The following is a 19229-nucleotide window of genomic DNA, read 5'->3' as shown; positions in this document are numbered from 1 at the left end:
TTTCTCTTGCAATAAAGGCATATTAATTTGAAGCATTTGACAATTTACAAACAAGGTACTCGCTACAGTATTTACGCTTACAATTTTTGTCATACATATTACATGTTAATTGAATAAGTTAAGGCTTCCCTGCTTTTTTCCAGAGAAAAAGTATACTCGATTTGACTTTCTCTCTATTTAGCAATATACGTTTTATAGAATCTTGTTATTTGTTCATTAATCATTAACGTTAGCACAGTGTGTGGGCCAATTCTGCAGTAAGTTGGCCAGAAACCTTTCCACAATGAATGGAAACCTTCATTCTTAATAATCGACACCATCATTGTTAATAAGCCTGGTGCTTTTCCCTCGCCTTTAAAGTTTTGTATCCTACAAAGGAGACATGTCTAAAGAGAGGTTGGGGGGGGGGGGATGCTAATAATTAATGACTTGGTAATAATTGAGTTTCGTTTACCTGGTCTTGCTGATATCGAAAGGCATGGAATTAAACGCTGTGATAAATCCAGAGAGCATCGACGAATAAAAGTGAAGGCCAATTCCTTCTGAGACGTTAACTGTTGAATAAAAAAAAAAAAAAATAGAATAGAAATTTGAGCAATTATCAGAAGGTAGAATTTCCAGTCAAATAGTAAGAAGTAAATTAATTGAAATATCGATAGCTTACACTTTGTCTTTATAATTAATTTGGCTTGACTGTATGTTGCTAATTGAGAGACGTTAACGATAACTGCCCGACCCATAGTGGCTACACTTCCTCTCCACAAAGTAGTCACTCCTTCCTCCCTTACTATCCTCACAAAAGCGTCCACTACATTTTTATAGTTTCTTCTTTGATCTGTGCGATGATATATTTTCTTATTAAACATCTCAAAATCTACAAAGCTTATATATGATTATTAAGGAATGCTTACCAAGTGGTAGTCTACCATCTGAAGTCATCCTAACCAGAGCAACTTCGGCCGGAGTCCCTACGAATGCTCCAGTACCACCAGCAATAGTTGCCATTAGGGCCAATTCGCCAAAACGTGGATGCCCAACGTACGTTTGTCTAGGGAGCAAATCAATCAATTTCTTAACCCAATATCATTCGCACTTGCATTATTTTTTAATAAGATTTCAATATATCGTTCGACCTCCAGTAATCAAGCAATTGATTATAAATTCCAAGTCTCACGGTTGTATAAGAGGCTTGTCGCACCAAACCGGCGGTGAGTCCTGCGTAAAACTTGAAGAAACCCTCATTCTTCCATATTCGTTTTATCAATTCTCCAATTGTTGTTTTCTTTTCTGCCATTTGCAAACGATTCTTCAGAACGTCCATTGGATGGACCACGCAGGTCGCTCCCATTCTGAAAAGTTGATATTGAAAATATATACTTATTGGGTAAACATTGATAAGTATAAATTCTAAGGTATGATATCTTACCCCGAAAGTCCAGCATTTAAAAAGTTGAAATAAACTGGCACCACTTTCTTCTTCTCCTCCTTTTTGTTCTTATCATCATCTCCTTTCAAACTTTTTCTATAGAGATCTGACATTCTAAAAATTTATACAGAAAATATTTTCTAAATTAACCTCCTCGAAGTGTTATTACGTCTGTTTTTGATTCCCCTACACTTTCTGTACTGTTTTAAAAGTGTATACTTCGTGTAACATATAATATATGTTTTTTGAAAGTATGACATACACACATAAGTAACTAAAAAAATCCTATCAAATCATTCGCCCGAATCTGGACATAGAAACACATGAAAGTACTCCTTATGGATTTTTATGCTTTAGCAATTAGCGACGTTTGACAGAATTCGAGAAAATATTGTAGGGTTATGCGTGGTTGAGAAAATTTTATTTTTGATTTTTAACATTTTCATTTAATATGTTACAAATAAATAAGTTAATTTTCTCATAAGGTTTTACGGTACACTGGTCCATATACTGGTCGGCGTATTCTTAATTTTTGATCAGGCAATTAATATACCCATTTCTTTCTTGCATTTCTACAAATCACAATTTAAGAGAATAAAGATAATCCTAAATATGTTTAACGTTTAATTTCTCACCTTAATTTCTTTTAGGATTGGATAAAGGGGTCTTATTCCTTTACTCTCCTCCAATACTTCTTCAGCATATTCTAAAATTCTTTTATTTTCGTTAACAATTGTCTTTTGCAGTATTTCTGATTCTTCGTCAAACAATTTTTCACGTTCTTGATTAGCCTTCTTCTCAGCCTAAGATAATTAAAAACATGTATATAGCATTATTTTTAACCTCTATCCCTTAAATTTGATCACTGTTAATATATATATATTGTATCATTTATTTTTACTTACAACAATTTCGTCAAGCTCCTTCGCATATTTCATCTTTTGTTCCAAATCTTTTTTCTTATTTTCCAATTCCACGTTTTTATCAAATTCGCTCTTTTTAAATCTTTGCATCATCTCCCAATGCCCATACTCCTTTTGTTTTTGAATTTCTCTTGCTTTTCTTTCCTCTACCTCCAATCGGTACTTTTCAATTTCCTTTTTCATTGCTTCATCATGATCTTTCTTTGCTTTCATTCGTTCCAGTGTTTCGGCTTCTTTCTCCTTTACAGCTTTTTGGAAGTTTTCTTCTATCTGCTTTTCCTTAGCCTCCATTAATTTTATGGGATGGTGTTCTACATATTTTATAAAATAAATAATAATTGTGGATAGTAAATATACTCTATAGGTTTGGACTTCAATAGATTATTTGTTAAATGTATCAATAAAGGAAAATCATAGTATTAACTTTGTTTTAGATTTTCGTTCTTTCACGGCCTTGGCAGCAAAGTTGCCTATTTGCTTACCTATAACAGCTTGCGAGCGAAGTTCAACCGCTTGTTGCTCTTCCTTAAAAATTTCTTTAAGGAGCTTATTGACCTTAATTTTAGCCTTTGACAAAATTTCAATCTCTCTATCTTTAAATTCCTCTCGCTTTCTTCTTTCCGCCTCTAATCTTCTCTTTTCCTTTATGGCGGATAAAATGGATTCGGCGAGTTCTTTCTTCCTCGAAGCTTCCTAAAATTCTAAGTGAGATAAAAATGTACGCTACTATTAATTTTTTAACCATAAAAGCATTACTTTTTTTATTCTGGCCTCCTCTAATTGTTTATTCTCCCTTAATATCCTTTTCAATTCTCGTTTGTCAAATTCCTTTTTCATATTTTCTTTCCTATCATGCATTTTTTTGGTTTCCTCCATTTGCTGCCTCAGTTGAAAAGCGTAAAAATTATTCGCATTCATTTTATCTTCATTTTTGATTTTTTCCTCATTTTCGAGTTTCTCCGAGTTTTCTCTTAAAAATTTTACAAATTTGTCATTCATCGTCTTGTCCATTTCTCTAAGTAATTGTCGAAATTCCACTTGCGTGTCCAGTTCTCTCAAGGTCTAGAAAATATGACAATTGTTTGAGAATAAATTTAAAGTTATTATGTATAAAATACGAAATCGATTTAAACACCTCAGACGTAAAAAGGGCCGAATTAATTCTTCTACAGAGTGGTTTAGTGTAAAGAAGCAGTTTTCTTGCTTCCTTTATAGTTTTTTCTCTCTCGGCCGCATTTTTTAATGTCATTTCCTCAAGAAATCTACGACCCGCTTCTTCATTTTTCTTTTTTCTAGATAATAAATCAGCTTCTCGCCTTTTTCTAATATTCTGTGCAAAATAAAGAAATAAATAAAAAGTTATCTGAAAAATGAGAGAACAGATGATCATCGTTTTAAAGCTTGAAAGTACTTCTATTGTATTATCCCAATTTTTAGAAGCTTCGTAAGCAGCTTTCTTCAAATCCGCAGCTTTTTTCTCTGCCTTTTCCTTTTCCGCTGCGCGTCTCTTATTTTCTGTCGTGTAATTTATAAGTCGCTGGTAAGCAGATTTTGGAACTATCAAAACACGGGGTCTTTTAGAAACCTAAGTATTTCATGTATTAATTATGATATTAAGTGTATTAAATCTAGAGTCTTATTAAAAAAATATTAAAATATATTCCTACAGACTTACCGGAGTATTTTGTTGCATCTGCTCGTTCTTTAAACAATAAGTCGATTGTAATTTTTGTTGACCTAATGTCATATTTGCAGGATAAAAAATAAAGATTATTTATATGATCAAAGTAGCATTATAGTGAGAGAAACACGCGCTACTAATGGACAGGGACAGATTAGTAAAAAGGTTCTCTTAAAAGTTATATCTATACTACTGTGTTACTATAGTAACATAGAGTTATCCTAATCAGAAATAAAATAGATATCGACTTTACCGACAGCTCTACTTTACCAGCATTTTACGCGGTGGGAAAGGGAAGAGCTTCACAAGATGACCGCGAAGCGCTCGCGTATATGTGTATAGTGACAGCACGTGCTACAGCTGGGTGGCGGTTTTGCTAGCTGAAAAGTGAGTATTAGTAATTTTTAGGCGTATTTCACGTATTTCTGGCTGATATTTACCTTTGCCCGTTGCCCCCTTGGTACTGGAAAGCCTCAGGCATCCTCTGATTCCTCGCAATAGTCCATATTCTGGTCATATCACTCGTATTTACTAGACGCTACACGTGAGCCGCCAATGTTCGTAAACAGCTTTAGATCGTCAATCAATTTTTAAATTCGAATATTGCATATATCAGTTACCTGTCTGAGTGAACGTTGAATCTTTTACCATTGTTGCAGCTCGATTAATTCATCTAATGACTGAAAGTGATTTTAATCCGTTAATTATGGAATTTTATGTGACGCTAACCTTATTTTAAATTTCCATCTATAGCATATATTGTTTGCGTATAATTTGACGGATTGGTTTACTTCAGTGCTCGATATACCGCACGCTGAACCGGTTTTGGCAAATCAATAACTTATCACCTTTTAACAGCAATTAAAACTACGAGCATGGGTGAATCTTAACGAGGTTAGCAAAGTTTCGAATGTTATATATAGTGTATACGATTCTAACCTTCTACTGCTTGGTACCAATTGATACCTTTGATAATTCGCACGTGATCGCGAGAATAATCGATTTTCATTTAAAGATAACATTGGAACACTCGTCGAACTTTCAATATTAGATAACATAATTTATTCTTTTTTAAAATTTCAGATGTACTATATGGTTGGTTAAACGTGAAGGATCCCTGTGGAGTGTTTTCATATAATCAAGAAAAGTAAGTACGTTATCTTTTACTAAGAGACATAGTAGTATCTCGGCAGCGAAAAAATTAATACCAAGAAAAATAATGCGGCCAAGCCACTACTATTTTTTAACTGAACGGCCTAACCGTTGTTCGAAGTATTTTATTTGGAAATCAGATGATATAATTTGAAGTGTAATAAAACTTGACTGTAATTTAAAAATTTCTCATCGATATGTTCATGCATACTTATTTTCTACTATACTGGACTAAATTGCGTAGTTTCTGGGATGCTAAGCTGAAAATTAAACATTAGGATAGGTGTGATTAAATAGGGTAAAATTAAATATACGAATGAAACATGTTTATTAAAAGATCTAGTGAGATTACTAGGTTTACTACAATAAATATCACAGGTACGCGTTTTTCTATCACAAGTTCCTCCGCACGGCCATAACAATTTTTTCCCTCTTTGCAATTAGCTACGTTACAAGTTTTTCCAGATAAATTGGCCGTGGAAAAATTATTCAACAACTTACTTTCGGCGTGAAAAATTGAGGCGAAGCGCCAAGCCCCACCGTCAGATGGCGCTGGCGTTAGCGAGATCGTTTTCGCGCCAAAATGGATTATAATATAACAATTCTTTGATAAACGTATGATATAAACAATAGAAATATCTAACCGTTGAGTAAATTAAAGCTTCGGTCTATCGCACTGAGCGTTAACCGTTACATCGAGATCCTACAAAGCTTTTAAAGCCTTTATAATATAATCGCGTTATACATGATAGATGATGCTTTCAAAGAAAACTGCACGTTGATGGAGAACAGTTTAACGACCCCGTTCACCCTCCTTCCTTTCTTTTTCTCCTCTTCATGTTCCGCCGGAATTGAGCAAAATTGGTAGTTTTCGTGGTTATCAAGAGAGTTTAGACATGTCGAATCATTCGAATGTCCGAAGGTAGTCCCAGGTCCCACAGTGTTCACGGAGCTCCTATTCAATAGAATCACAGACGAGATTGCAAAACACCGGGTGTGTAGAAAGGTTACAGAGGCTTTCTCGAGGAGAGTCTTCGAGCGTGGAGTATCAGCTCGAGGAAGAAAACCCGGATGTTCGGATTGTCCCAGTCTTTAGATCGTTTTGCTCGTTCCTCGTGTAGGAGGTACGAGGCGATTACCAGGGTCTCCAGACAGGCTCGGTGGGTTTGGCTACTTGAAGGAGGCCCTGGTGACTCTGAGACATTCCTTCAACCTCCGATCTGGCCGGCGACGGCTGACTGGAAGCAGGTGTGAGGGGCATCGAATAGTCATCCGAGCTGATCTCACTGACGGACGATGGTGAAGATTGAGGTGCTGCAACGTGGATAGTGAGGGGTCCAGTCTTGTCCATGGAGTTGAGTTTGTGACCGAGGTGGGTCATGAGTTTCGTGCCGAGGGCTACGTCTACTCCCGGCGTTGCCGCCAAACATCGGCTAACCTCGTTGGCGCAGTGCGTGTATCCCGCTCGAAAACGGTCCGCGTCGATTACCGGATTGGCCGATAGGCGTTGCTGGCGCTGCAGTTTGTGCAAGTGTCGCACGGTTAACTCGAGAATGTCGGCCTTCTCCAGCTTGGCGACGTTCTCACCGTCGCCGGCGAGCGCTGTCACCATCAAATCTTTCAACTCGTCCAGGCAACGGTTGATGCGTGCTCTACGTTTTCGTTCGAGCATTGGTTTCATAACCTGTCGATCAAAGGAAAAGCAACGTTATAGCGATCGTATTTTTCGAAGGAGAATGAAAAGAAATACCGAATGATTCACAGCTCGGTGACGCGAGTTGTTTGGTAAAGTGACACCTACCTTTCTGTACTGATAAGTCCTGGAGATCGGTTGCTCCTGGCCATCGACGATCATGATTTGCTCGTGCATCTGCATGATATATCCCTGATTTTCACCGATAAATTGTAATCACTCAGAACGATACAAGTCACTGTGCAGGTTTACGTTGCGTGAAAAACTGTTTGAAAATAAAAACAACAGTAGAACACAATGGAATGGGCACACACGAGTCGCGGGGAATGCGAGTCACGACTGAAGTTGAAGGTTAGCGTGCGAGTTGCAGCGTGATTGTGGTTGCTGGTTAGCGATGCTGGAGTTTATATAGGCTGGGGTCCGGTCGTCGAGGGGCCGCGGGGGCTTTGCTCGGTCCAAGGGAGGGGATAGGCCTTCCGTGGGAACGCTCCGTAGAGGTTGGTTCCCAAGCAAGCACACCACCTGTAAGCGGCAGCTGCCAGACACGCGCCCACACCAAGCCGTCGTCATCGTTCCTTCGTCCTCTTTGCACCTACCGCTCTCGACCCCTTCTTCCTTCGACTGCTCTATGGATATACATACTTGTTACGTTCCACCACGAGTACCAGCCTCGCGAGTCGCGCTATCTATATGCTCATACTCACTCGCTCCCTCCACTCCACCTCTTCATCTTCTTTCCCTTTCCAAATCTCGCGTGCCCAGCGCGTTGCCTACGATAAAACTCTATATCTATATATAGACACTTGCGCGCATGCTCCTCTTATTTTCATTTTCTCCATTTTTCTGGCCTTCGCTACTTTCTCAATGGCTCTCCTTCCCTTCTCTCCGTGCACGTGACGCTCGGCTCTCTTCTACTACGATCGTTTATTTATTATTATTATTAACTTCTCCTCTTCCTTTCATTTTTTTTTCTCTTCTCTTTATTTACCATTACGTCACTTTGCACGGATCATTCATGACTGAGTGGATAGTGCAGCTGTTAGGCCCTTCCTTCGCGTCTCTTATCGCTCATGCGTCTCTAACCGTATCTTCCTTTCTTCGAGTGTATACTTTCCTCCGCATATACTATTTGTATTCTCAGACATACTGTATTTACAGCGTCGAAACTTCTCGGAACGATGATCGATTGTTTTTGGTGACTCTTAATGGATCTGCCAAAAAAGTCCGAGAACAGGTCCTAGCTGCAGATAATAGTATGAAAGATACACGTGACGCAACTGATTGTATCGTTAATTCACGTCTCCTAGCTTTCTTCCGTTGCATATTAATTAATCTTAATGTTACACTAACGCTGAGAAACAAATCATTCGATTCAATTGTTTATTCGAACAGTTGCCAATTAAATATGTATTTATAGTTGTTATAAATAACTGATTGTATATAAACAAAAATAGCAATTACTAGAATCGAGTGAAATTTAATCTACTTCATTAAATTTCATTAATATCAAGTAAACGTTTAATTGGCAATATTCCAAATAAAGATTTATTAGGACCAAATGATTTTATCACAGTATATCATTACGAGTCTTTCAAATCTCTCTTTTACGTCCAATTACATGCGGAATTATAATAAACGACGTCCGAAAGTTACGGTTTGACCTTTGGAAGGGAAATTGAATGCTTTTCGGTAGGGTTTAAAGTTGAAATTGTTTCCTACTCGCGATTTGGCCAGTTTGTTGCAGGACGAACGTACGTCTCAATAATGATGGGTTTAACGCGTATTATTATGCAGAACGAGAAGGGTATTTATTGGTACATATATATATATATATATAGAAGAATGTAAAAGAGCGAAGGTGTAAAAGCTCTCGTAGGAGAAATTTGTGCGACGGGAGTATATGCAGAGCTCGGTAAGAGCAAGAGGAGTTTTTTTCTCATTGGGGAGGGGGAGGGGGAGGGGCAGCAGATGCAAGTGTGCGAAGAGCCATTTCGAGCCATTGCTGCAGTAAATTGGCCTAAAGTGGTGGCCGTGACGTTACACCGCGACGTTGCACTTGTCGGAGGGGGCGATTCGAATTTTGCCTTGCTCGCTTGTCCTCGTAAAGCAGCAAGTTGCTTCTCCTCCCGGACTACCAGATATTCCCGCGCAAATTGCAGCACCTATCGTAAACTCACTGAAATCTCCACGACTGATACAATCTCCCTTGGAATTTTCAATGCTGCTGCCAAAAGCTAAAACTCGAGGAGGGATTTCATGTAGGAATAAATCAAATTACGTTTGATGAACGTTGAATCGTGCCATTTAAATGCATCCCGAGCACGGAAGCATTAATTTGCGAAACACGTTTATAAAATAGGCTGGGAGTGTCCGAGGAATATAGCCCGGTACCTGAAATAATAATTTCCGTTGATGCGCCGCGCCGCGCCGCGCCACGCCGTGACTGAGAGATGTATGCTAAGCGTTCATCCCGGAACTCCCCCGACGGTATTGCTTCTGCTTATTCCTTCCTTTTTCTCATCTTCTGCTGGGAACCATGCTTATTTCGCAGCGAGTGGGCCACTTAAAGATGCTTCGCACCGAATAATTACGCGCATACTCTCTTCCCCCCTTTCAACTACCGCAACTTGCCAAGCTTATTCTTCATCGTCATCTCCTCCTCCTCCACCTCCCTTGCAATTCGCCTTCTGGTCTTTCGACTCTTCTTTTACTTTCTTTTTCACCCAGCAGTACCGAACCTCCGTATAACGCTCTTCGTCATCTTTTTTCACTCCTCCTCTTCGCTAGCTTCTTCTTTCGATATTATTTAATTAAATATATATATATATATATATATATATATATATATATGTTTCATCCACGCGTTGCGCACGTTATCGGGATAATCTTCCTTTTATCATCGTCGTCTCTACATTTCGCGTCTTTATCTACCGCGGTAACTCAGCAGACATCGAGACTATATACGTTTCTCTTTCTCTCCCGGATCGTAACTCATCTGCACCGAGTACTCTCGAGAACTTCCTCGTGGGACCTAATTAGCGTGAAACAAGGAGCGCCGCTGCGGGGCAGAAATTGCCTTAATTAACAGAGCCGAGTTTAATTGCGATGTCTAATTGTATCGAGTGGCTGACCCATTGGGATGATCCACGGTGGGATTATCGACTAATCGTTGCGGGTCAATTAATAAAGGCAGCCAGCAATTTTCTCAAAAACCCCATAAGGTGATTCTTGATGAGACTAATTGAATTGAGGTTTATGTTGCGAATGATCGCGTGTTGTCCGAAGCAGGGAATTGTGTTGTGCATTAGTATTAGCTTCATCAGCTGTTTCAAAGAGCATATGTCGCTTGGCTCGTGCCGTTCCGCACACACGAAAGCATGATCCTCGCACGCCCCTGATGGCTTCGAGTATCAACAACCCCAGTGACAAAGCGTAACACGCGTCGATTGCCATCAACCACTATACGCGCGCGTTCTCTATACCCCCCCCCCCCCTCCCTCCAACTTGTATTTATATACAGGCTCGTCAATCTCGCTCTATCCCCGTGAGAACTCGTGTCGATCCTCGGCAAATACACCGTGTGCTCGTGTCCCGATCTAACCTCGATCACATTGACAATGCCAGAGTAGAGGATTATCTTAAAATTGTCTTTGAACGTCATTTATGGTCAGTCGTGTTTATAAGTTTGCTAGTGTGCAAATATCAAGTTATTATAGGTATGTACCAGTCGTTGGGAGAGTGCATGTTGTATTCACTGTGTGGTGTGCATCAGGTATCTGCGTGTATATTATTGATATTTCATTGACGAAGCAGCAATGTGGAGATCCGGATCGTCGCAGGAGACGTAAACACAGAGCTGACCGGATGACCCAGTGCGAAAGTATAAAATAACCGTAAGGGAAGGAACGTGGAACGTTCTCACGAGGCCACTGAGTTCGCTCTGTTCACCTGGCGCCATATGTACCAACACACGCTCAACATGCGTATACGCATTGCAATGCACTTGGCCCTATTTAAATGGCCTTTTCTCCCTTGCCCCTTTTTTTAAACACAGCCCTGGTCTCTATCGTAGCACGTGCTCACAATGCCTCAACACGTTCCAACTTTCCTAAACATCTGCACTCGCCTCTATACACTCTACCATTACCAACTCACCATTACGTCACACGAAGCAAACCCCCCTAGTTTGCACACCAAATGCCGCGTTTATCGCACGTGACAATAATTTCGCAACTTCCTTAAATTTACTTGGCAGGATCCTCCGGAGAATTCCGAGGATCCAAGTTTTAGAAGCGCGATAATTTTCGAGCGATTGACCGGAAGAAGGGGGAAAAAATTCCTGGTGTTTCTCGATGTATATGTTAATTGGATCATTCGGGTGGTTTGAAGGGATTTTCACGGGGTTATTGGGAAAATCTTGTATGGTATTGGAGAAATGCACGTGGGTCAATTTGACGAGGGCGGTCGAAAAAGAAATCGGAAGAGCGAGGCATGCGATGGGCCCGCATTTTTTAGGGAGTTGAGGGATGCCCTTTGTGGGCTGCCTTGGGCCCAAATCGCGCACGTGCTCGGTTTTCCCACACGTTGCCAGCGCAGCCGGCCCCGAGGCGGCCTGGCAGAGGACGAAGCAAGGCGGGAAAAGGACAAGGCAAGCACAAGCAAGCCTTGCCTCGCCTCGCCTTGCCTTGCCTTGCCCTCTTCTGCCCTACTCTGGCCCTATTGTGTCGAGCACGGGTCCACTGGGGTATAAAGCAGAAATTAAGCTCCCCCCCCTGAACTACAGGAAAGCAAGATAAATAAATTCGCTCGCTAGTAAACTACTCGTCGCTTTGTCTCCTCCCATGAAAACCTAATGTTTATTTATAAAGGCAATCGAGACCATCTCGACTAGTCTCGTCTACGAAGAAGAGGATTTCCTGGTAAGATCTCGACGAACGCAGCGCGAAACGCTGCGTAAACAAACCTAATAAGCTGACGCGAGGATTTCGAGGAAGCGGGACTGCCATAGGTTTCGCTCGTCACGACTCCTGCGAAATCCTGCGTACTGGGACCACCTACGCGTCATGGTTTCCATTCCTGTGTGTGTGTGTGTTTTTTGTTTGTTTCTTGACTGAGACGCGTCCGATGATTCCAAATAGACCCTGCGCCATCTCGCGATCGCGTTCCTCGGCTCCTCGACGTTATTGTCAGGTGACCGAGTCGGATGATCTTAATCGGATCGCGTAGATAATTCAGGGAGGGCGAGTGTGGCCCGTTCGACTGTGGAAAAACACGCGTGTGTCCCTTTGGTCACGCTTTAAGAAATTAATCCGGATTGGGTGGTGGCAATTATAAGGATGTCGAAAATTGTCACTTGTTTTTTTTGTCCGGACGTTGGTTAAATTCCAGTTCTCCGTGTCACTCGGCTGGAAACGGGTATAATACCATAATGAGGTCGTACGTGCAAGCCTCGCTCGGCCTGGTGTATCTGTGTGCGCGCATGTGTGTGTTTTTGCAGGCGCAAGTGGCGCGTAAAAAGGCGTCGCAGAGGCGCTCAAGATTTCGCTTTAATCGAGCCGGAAGCCCTCGTTAAGGGGTATCCGTTAATTGATCCTGCTTTGGTCATCGAACAAAAATATGTATACCTGGTCCCACCGATCGACGCGCACGTACGCACGCACGCACCCACACGCGCGCGCAGGGCATAATGTGTCCGCGTGGATGAATGGTGCTGCTGAGGAGCCACATCTCTCATTCCTGGAGTCCCGAGATCTAACTACCACCTGCCTCATTTTCCCACGAGCTCCGAGTAAACCTCTCGAATACCGATGAGATAGACTGGCGTGGAGTGGTGGAGAGTGCTGGAGCGAGGAGGAGGCAAGATGAGGCTGCTGCGTGCTTCGACGTCAGAGAGAGAGAGAGAGAGAGAGAGAGAGAGAGAGAGAGAGAAGAAGCAAGATGCTGCTTCGTGCCAATCCAGTCTTGGACTTTTGGAGCGAAAGAGAGAGGAAAGATGTTCGGCAGTAGTCGGCTGAACCGAGAGCTACCAGCGTGGAGCACCGTTCTTCTCGCTTTTACTCCTTCTACCTGTCCGAGAAAGAGAGAGATCGACGGATACATGTTAGCAAGAATTTTACTATCGACTCTTCTCGTCTACACAAACACACATTTATATACACGTATAGAATTAAGCTGAGCAAGTACCTGCGCGCGTGCAAGTCTATACATTGCTGAGGCTTACCAACAGTCTAACTATGTTGGAAGATCACTGAAAAAGCGATTATCCTCCTGCTTGAAACATATACGTATATAGGTATACCTGAAGGCCTCTACCCTCTCGACCCCACTTTTTCATCTCTCAATTATTTTACTTATAGTTTTACCATTCTTCTTCGTATCAACAACTCGACGATCTTCTTTTTTCTTTGTTTACTTGTATTTGGCAATTAAATTTTAGATTTTTTTGGTTTTGATTGCGTTTGTAACAGTTTTTATGCTGAAATATTTTCTTGGAGTTATTTGAGGATTTTGATTTTGATTCTGGGAGGGGGGAGGGCATATGGTGGTAGGGATACTTTGTGAGAAACGTGTTCCACGATAAAAGAGAAGTCAGGATTCATCGTATCACCATCACCCCTTTTCACTCATGTATATATATATAATACGAGAGTGGAGAATGTGTGCGTGCAAAGGCCGCAATAACGAGATCCTCCGGCGAAACACAGGTAGAACACGTGCTGGCACGAGGTGAATCAGACGCGCTGCTTCGTCCTAGCGTAATCGCTCTTTCTCTCAATCAACTTTCTTCTCTTTGCTCCTTTTGCATTGTTCTCGGTGGTTTCTTGTTCAAAGTTCTTCCCTTTCCCTTTTCCTTCTCCCCCTCCCCTTCTTTTCTTCCTATTTTCCAATTAATCTTCCACCTATGCGGAGTATAACAGTGTTTTGCCAAGTATCTATATATATATGTATAAACGTCTGAGTAAGAACACAAAACGAGTGATAAAACTGGGTAAATCCAACAAACCGATAATTCTCAAATGATAAGATTCGCGAGAAAAGATCGTAAAATGAGTAAATTTCACAGGTATATCAAGGTATGTGCTGCTTTCTTATTATCGATAGATATCATCTGGATAGTTTGTGTGACATGGCAGTTTTTGGCCAGCCGATGAATCTGTCATGTAAATTTATCGGAACCTGGCAGGATAAAAGTTGTCACTGTCAGGTTGTAAGACTCGTTGTGACTCGTGCTTGATAATTCTGGCAACGACTGCGAGTTCAAGAGTCGAATAATAAACTGGTACCAATATTGCTTTTTGTGTACGTCGGTAGCGAGAGCGTATATTTCATTACGTTTAGTAATATATATGGTACGCCAAATGCTACGTAAACATAATATTCACCAGGCACACGATGTGTAACTATTTGCAATATATATATATATAAATTTTCCATTCTCTTTACTTTTTTTTCTTCTGTTTTTGCACGATGAAGCTTATATATACTTACACGGAGAATTATTAAAGTAATTTTTACTGTGTTATCAGTTGTATTGTCAAATTTTTTCACTCCCAGGAAAATGATTAATTTTCCTAATGGTAGAACATATAGTAATTTTAAGTCTGAATTCAATAATCTTTCTTAGGAATGAAGAGATATAACAGTACAACCCCAGGGCATACGGTAAAATTGACTTTAATATTTTCTCCGTGCATTTTTATAATAACCATAAGCATTCTGTATTTATGTATTATTTATTACCTTTTTAGTTGTCTGGTCGATTCAACTTTTCTCCTACGTATTTTCCTATAAAGTTCATTTGTAGATTTTTCTCCACCACTGTCAACTCTAAGATTATATAGACAGGTTTTTCAAGGATTATAGTCCTCGTTTCTATAAGATTTCTAAGGTTTTTGACTAATAGAAGTATGGATGAAATATACACGTTGTTATATATATATATATATATACATAAAGGTATGTATAATGTATAGATTTTTACACAAACTTATTTTACGATCTAATTTAATCTGAATAAGATAGCATTGAAACGGGAACCACATGGTTCGTGTATAAATTTATCGCCTGCACTTTTATTGATGTATTTTATTACTTAATCCCGTACTTGTCTCGTTTTATATATTATTCCTACATAGTACAGTATTTGCCGGTAAATTGTGGAATCGCTGTTTCATTTGGAATTCATGGATTTCGATTATTCAGAAATGGGGATAAGCGTCGTCTCGATTAAAAGAATCCTTTCGATATTATACGGAGAGCGTGAAAGGTTCCTAGCTTTACAGCACAAAGGGATAAAAAATGTACGAGTATATATTTTTACGGATAAAAAGATATGGCTTTTAACGAGAATGAAAAATATTCGAGCCGAGTTTGACAAATGATACGAAAGTATGGAAATAGCGATGAATCGATTCAGAAATCACGAAACGGCTCGTTCACGAAGCAATCTCGCAAAATTGGGAGCGCTTAATTTTGCAATGCAATCACGAATATGGTATACACATACATATGGCGGAAGAAAGCGATATTTCTTAAGGATAACCGAGCACGCATACGTGCACCGGCTATCACCGATTGCGAAAATAATTGAAATTGCAAGGACATAAAGAGGCAGATAAATAATTGAATGTTATCGCGTGACTTTGCGCTGTTACATCGATCGATGGCCGATCGTACGTTGAAAGTAAAAATTGCCGATCGCGCGTGTATGTACATACCTACATATATATATATATATATATGTGTGTGTGTGTGTGTGTATCATTGAACAAACTTGAGAATTATACTCGAGATCCCGGAGGATCAGAGGTGAAAACACGAGAGCACTTGATCAATAAGACTGTAAAATTACAAAATTCTCGAGAGTTTTTGTGAAATTTGTCCGGTTTACGAGCCGTTGGACGGTGGTTCGTCTGGCAGCTAATAACTACGAGGAAAAATGTCTCCTTTTTCCAAGATTCTTTCTTATCTCTTCGGGAGGCTTTCAGACGGAAGCAGCAGAATGGGCGTGAGAGGGAATTTTTCCAACTCGTTAATCAGTCTGAAAACACTAATATAGGGAAGTAGTCGGTGTTAAAGGGGGCCATTCGCCGCGTAGAAACCTCGAAAGCATCCTAATTAGGCAATGAAAGGAAGCTTTGTGGTTGTTGAAAGCGACTGCCTAAAAGACGCCGATAACACGTGCGTTCTCCGCTTTAAGAGGAACCGAATGTGTCCTCCTCGGGCTCCTCGGCTCCTCGGCTCCTCCCGAAGCCTTCGCTCGTCGCTCGCCTCGCGCGCCACCGAGCCTTCGCATCAAACAAATAGTGAATCGTGAATGGCTCTTTGTGGCCTACGCACCGATTGCCATCTGCAGCCAGCCACTCGAGTGCAAGTAATTTTGCTCGTTTCGTAAGTCATTTCACTGCCCACACCACTACCAACAAACTCCCCTGTTTATACGACGCTGATAACATTGCTAATCCTATACATATATATGTCCAACTGAAGAACGAATACCTGCAGCAGTATAGCGAGTTGCCAAATTCGTTGGAAAAGTAAAAACGTTGTGCAGAGCGAGAGCAACTTTGGAAGGGGTACAGATATATCGTTGGTACGGTGCTCGTGCTTTGCACGCTTCCACAAAAGAAACGCTTTAATTTCTAAGCCATTCGTGAGCATGGGCCGGTGAGGGAGTGGTGGACTCTTTTTGGTGTGCGTTTCAATAGATCTCTGATGCTGAAAGTGTGGGAACGTAGCGCGAAGAACGGATCCTCCGAACACCCGTATGGGGTCCTGTTACGTTTATGGGGGTTGCTTCTAAGACTTGCATCAATCTCCAATAAAGGAACCATGAGTCGTCGAAAAGATGAGCCAGGCCCAAATGCGGGAAGCGAGACGAAACACGAGATGACTCGATTGTCTAATGCCATCCACCATTAACGAGGACCACGTGCTGCGAACACTTCACAACAGACACTAATTAAAAATTCATTGGATAGGAGTTATTAGGAGGAAGGATAATCGAGTCTCTCGTGTGCAGGACACTGAATAAGAATGTGTACATTTTGCATTTCTATGCAAAGTTAGGGACGAATCTCTAAATATCCGCAGTAGGCTATTAGGAATTCCGAGCACACAATCAAGTGTTAGAAATAGAGCCGGGACGCTTTATATACCTGTTGCGGGCGAGGAAAAATATGAGAAGGCCCATAGAGAAATCCTTTTGGGACACCTGCACCCCCTGCTGGAATGCAAAGGACTTTTCGCGCGAATCCTTCGCGCTCTACTCCTCCATGCAAATGTGCACGTGGGAAAGCAACGGTATGATCTATCGAGAGATGGTTTGGATCCCTTACGTGCGTCGATTGCAAAAGACGTACGGGAAATTCCTGAAGAGAAAAAGGGTGAAAGGGAGCGGCTCGTAAAAAAGAAAGAAACACATTCCATAGAAATTTCCCGCCAATTTTCCACACTCGTGTATTATACGCTCGAGATCGAAAGACTGTGATGCTATTATCCAGAAACAGCTTCGTAATGGATGGAATTGATGGTCTATTATATAGATATATTTAGTAATGAAATTAATGAAGCCTACCGTTGGAGAGAGATCAGTGATTGGATCTTGGGAAGAGGGGCTTTGATAGGGGGCTGTTGAATCGAATGGAATAAGAAAAGGGGGGCACGTGGTTGGCACAAGCTCGAAAGGCGGAAGAAGTCAGCCTAGGGGGGTCTGCGATGGGAGAGAAGGAAAAATCAGGCTTGTTAAGAGTAACGCTGAAAGGAAAGAGAAAGGTAAGGAGACGAGTTGAATGGGAGGGGGCAAGAGTTAAGTTAAGCAAAGCAGGGTATTGTCGAGGGTTAGTGGGGTGTAGGACGTTGGTATAAAGGTGAGTCTCCTGGCCAGAGGGGGTTTTGCGTCGTGGAGCGTCGCACTTTTACACGTCTAGGCGCAAATAAGTGTGCGCGGCACGCATTTAGCGGCCGGAGGGGCTCTTTCACGGTATACACACGCTTATACGCCAAGATATCGGCAGCTGGCCTGGAATCGTGAGAGACTCGGGCAGATGGCCCGCTCTCCGAAAGTCCTCCACGCTCTGCTCGCGTGTACGTGCACACGACCACTAAAGATACCTACCCGCCTTCCTTAGGAAGGAACCACCGATGATCTTTCCCACGGACTCCTGCAAACCTCTCATCTGCCCGGTTCCTCCCGCTGCACGAATGTCTCCTGACCCCTCGTTACACATACCGTTGCCTACATTTTCCTCGTCCCTTTGCACGGCGACTCTTCCGATCGCTCCTCCACCCTTTCCCCCCATTTACTCTATATATATGTATATATACCTAATCTTATCCTTGTTTACCAACTCACCTCTCTTCAAGTCCATTCTTCCTCAATCGTCTCCACTGCTACCTCCTGGACAGTTCCGTAAAACCACCGATTCCTCGCTGGGATTCTTTTGACCATAATGTTCAATTTGCACAAATTTAGTCTTTTCTTATATTATTGGTTTTATTACACAAGTAAACGTTTTATAGCTTAGTGTTTTGTTATTATATTTGATATGTATAATGGCTAGAGGATCATCAAATTTTTTGTATATTTATATACGAATGATAAGAGGGTTTCTTATAGGCGCGTGTACTTCTATATATATATATATATACACCAGTGACTGAAAACTCTACAAAATTTATCGCACCTTTTTTCAGTAGATACAAGATCCTAAATTATTCCCTACAATTTACTCGAGTCTTTTTAATGCTTATTTTCTGTATCCCTTTGGAGATGAAGTGCCTTCCAAAAAGGGTTACGCTTCTCTCATTTTCGTATCTCTTTGGGGCTGTTGTACAAGGAGCAGGTGTTTGGACCACTCCTACCTCGTTTTAGAATTAGGCGAAAGAGTTATATGGCAATCTCCCGTGATTATCTATACTGGATCAGAATCATTGCTGGATCAATTGGCTTTTAATGAAACTCGTAATTATTCACCACTAAATGAACGATTGTCGCTATATTTCTTATTCAACGTTATTATATTTCTGACGTGGAAATACCGTCGGATCGCTCGGCACAATTGGCTGTAAATGCCCGTTACTGCAGGTGCCAGCCAGAGATAATATAGCGTCCTCCTCCGATTCAATGCGTGACCACCGTTTACTGATTTTACAACTGTAATTAATTCGATGTATGTGCGGATGAAATTTCACAAATAATCAACCCAATTACCTTAATTAATGGATAATAAATGAGCCATCGATATTCCAGCTTGCCTAATTGCCTTCTTTCTCTCGTGATTTCCAAGACTCTTCTTGCTCGTCCCTCCGAATTCATGTCACCGTCTTTGCTTTTTCTGCTCCTCGCTTTAATTA

At 41.2% G+C, this 19229-nt stretch overlaps 5 protein-coding genes across 9 annotated transcripts in view; 1 reads left to right on the top strand and 4 right to left on the bottom strand.

Moving 5' to 3' along the window:
- Positions 1-98: 98 nt before the first annotated feature.
- Positions 99-1686, bottom strand: LOC136773846 (mitochondrial 2-oxoglutarate/malate carrier protein-like). The gene is made up of 8 exons (XM_066727759.1): positions 1628-1686; positions 1427-1540; positions 1134-1349; positions 912-1048; positions 665-835; positions 455-554; positions 190-369; positions 99-129 (listed from the first exon to the last, which is right to left on the bottom strand). The coding sequence occupies exons 1-8, from the start codon at positions 1684-1686 to the stop codon at positions 99-101; spliced, it is 1008 nt and encodes a 335-aa protein (XP_066583856.1).
- Positions 1687-1908: 222 nt separating this feature from the next.
- Positions 1909-2579, bottom strand: LOC136773214 (DNA ligase 1-like). The gene is made up of 3 exons (XM_066726683.1): positions 2332-2579; positions 2062-2229; positions 1909-1998 (listed from the first exon to the last, which is right to left on the bottom strand). Exons 1-3 carry the CDS (start codon positions 2560-2562, stop codon positions 1963-1965), a joined length of 435 nt encoding a protein of 144 aa, XP_066582780.1. The 5' UTR covers positions 2563-2579; the 3' UTR covers positions 1909-1962.
- A 181-nt stretch (positions 2580-2760) lies between these two features.
- On the bottom strand, positions 2761-4096 carry LOC136773845 (cilia- and flagella- associated protein 210-like). Its single transcript, XM_066727758.1, has 5 exons — positions 4025-4096; positions 3761-3934; positions 3485-3679; positions 3106-3411; positions 2761-3042 (listed from the first exon to the last, which is right to left on the bottom strand). Exons 1-5 carry the CDS (start codon positions 4094-4096, stop codon positions 2761-2763), a joined length of 1029 nt encoding a protein of 342 aa, XP_066583855.1.
- Positions 4097-4377: 281 nt separating this feature from the next.
- Positions 4378-19229, top strand: part of LOC136773213 (tubulin monoglutamylase TTLL4-like) — a 111013-nt gene continuing 96161 nt past the window's right edge. For 2 of the 5 annotated variants that reach the window (XM_066726676.1, XM_066726677.1), the window contains exons 1-2: positions 4548-4924; positions 5114-5177. The gene's annotated coding sequence lies outside the window, so the exon portion shown is untranslated. Of the gene's footprint in view, positions 4418-4547; positions 4925-5113; positions 5182-19229 lie in introns of those variants that run through there. The other 3 variants (XM_066726675.1, XM_066726679.1, XM_066726678.1) reach the window with 3 other exon arrangements.
- Positions 5521-7233, bottom strand: LOC136773337 (enhancer of split mgamma protein-like). Its single transcript, XM_066726932.1, has 2 exons — positions 6984-7233; positions 5521-6866 (listed from the first exon to the last, which is right to left on the bottom strand). Exons 1-2 carry the CDS (start codon positions 7056-7058, stop codon positions 6318-6320), a joined length of 624 nt encoding a protein of 207 aa, XP_066583029.1. The 5' UTR covers positions 7059-7233; the 3' UTR covers positions 5521-6317.

Source organism: Prorops nasuta, unplaced genomic scaffold, assembly GCF_024137725.1.
Source record: "Prorops nasuta isolate Cenicafe-Biocafe unplaced genomic scaffold, Cenicafe_Pnas_1.2 PNAS00005, whole genome shotgun sequence".
Lineage (NCBI taxonomy): Eukaryota > Metazoa > Arthropoda > Insecta > Hymenoptera > Bethylidae > Prorops > Prorops nasuta.
The sequence above is the reverse complement of the archived record's forward strand: the minus strand, read 5'-3'. Positions and strand labels throughout refer to the sequence as shown.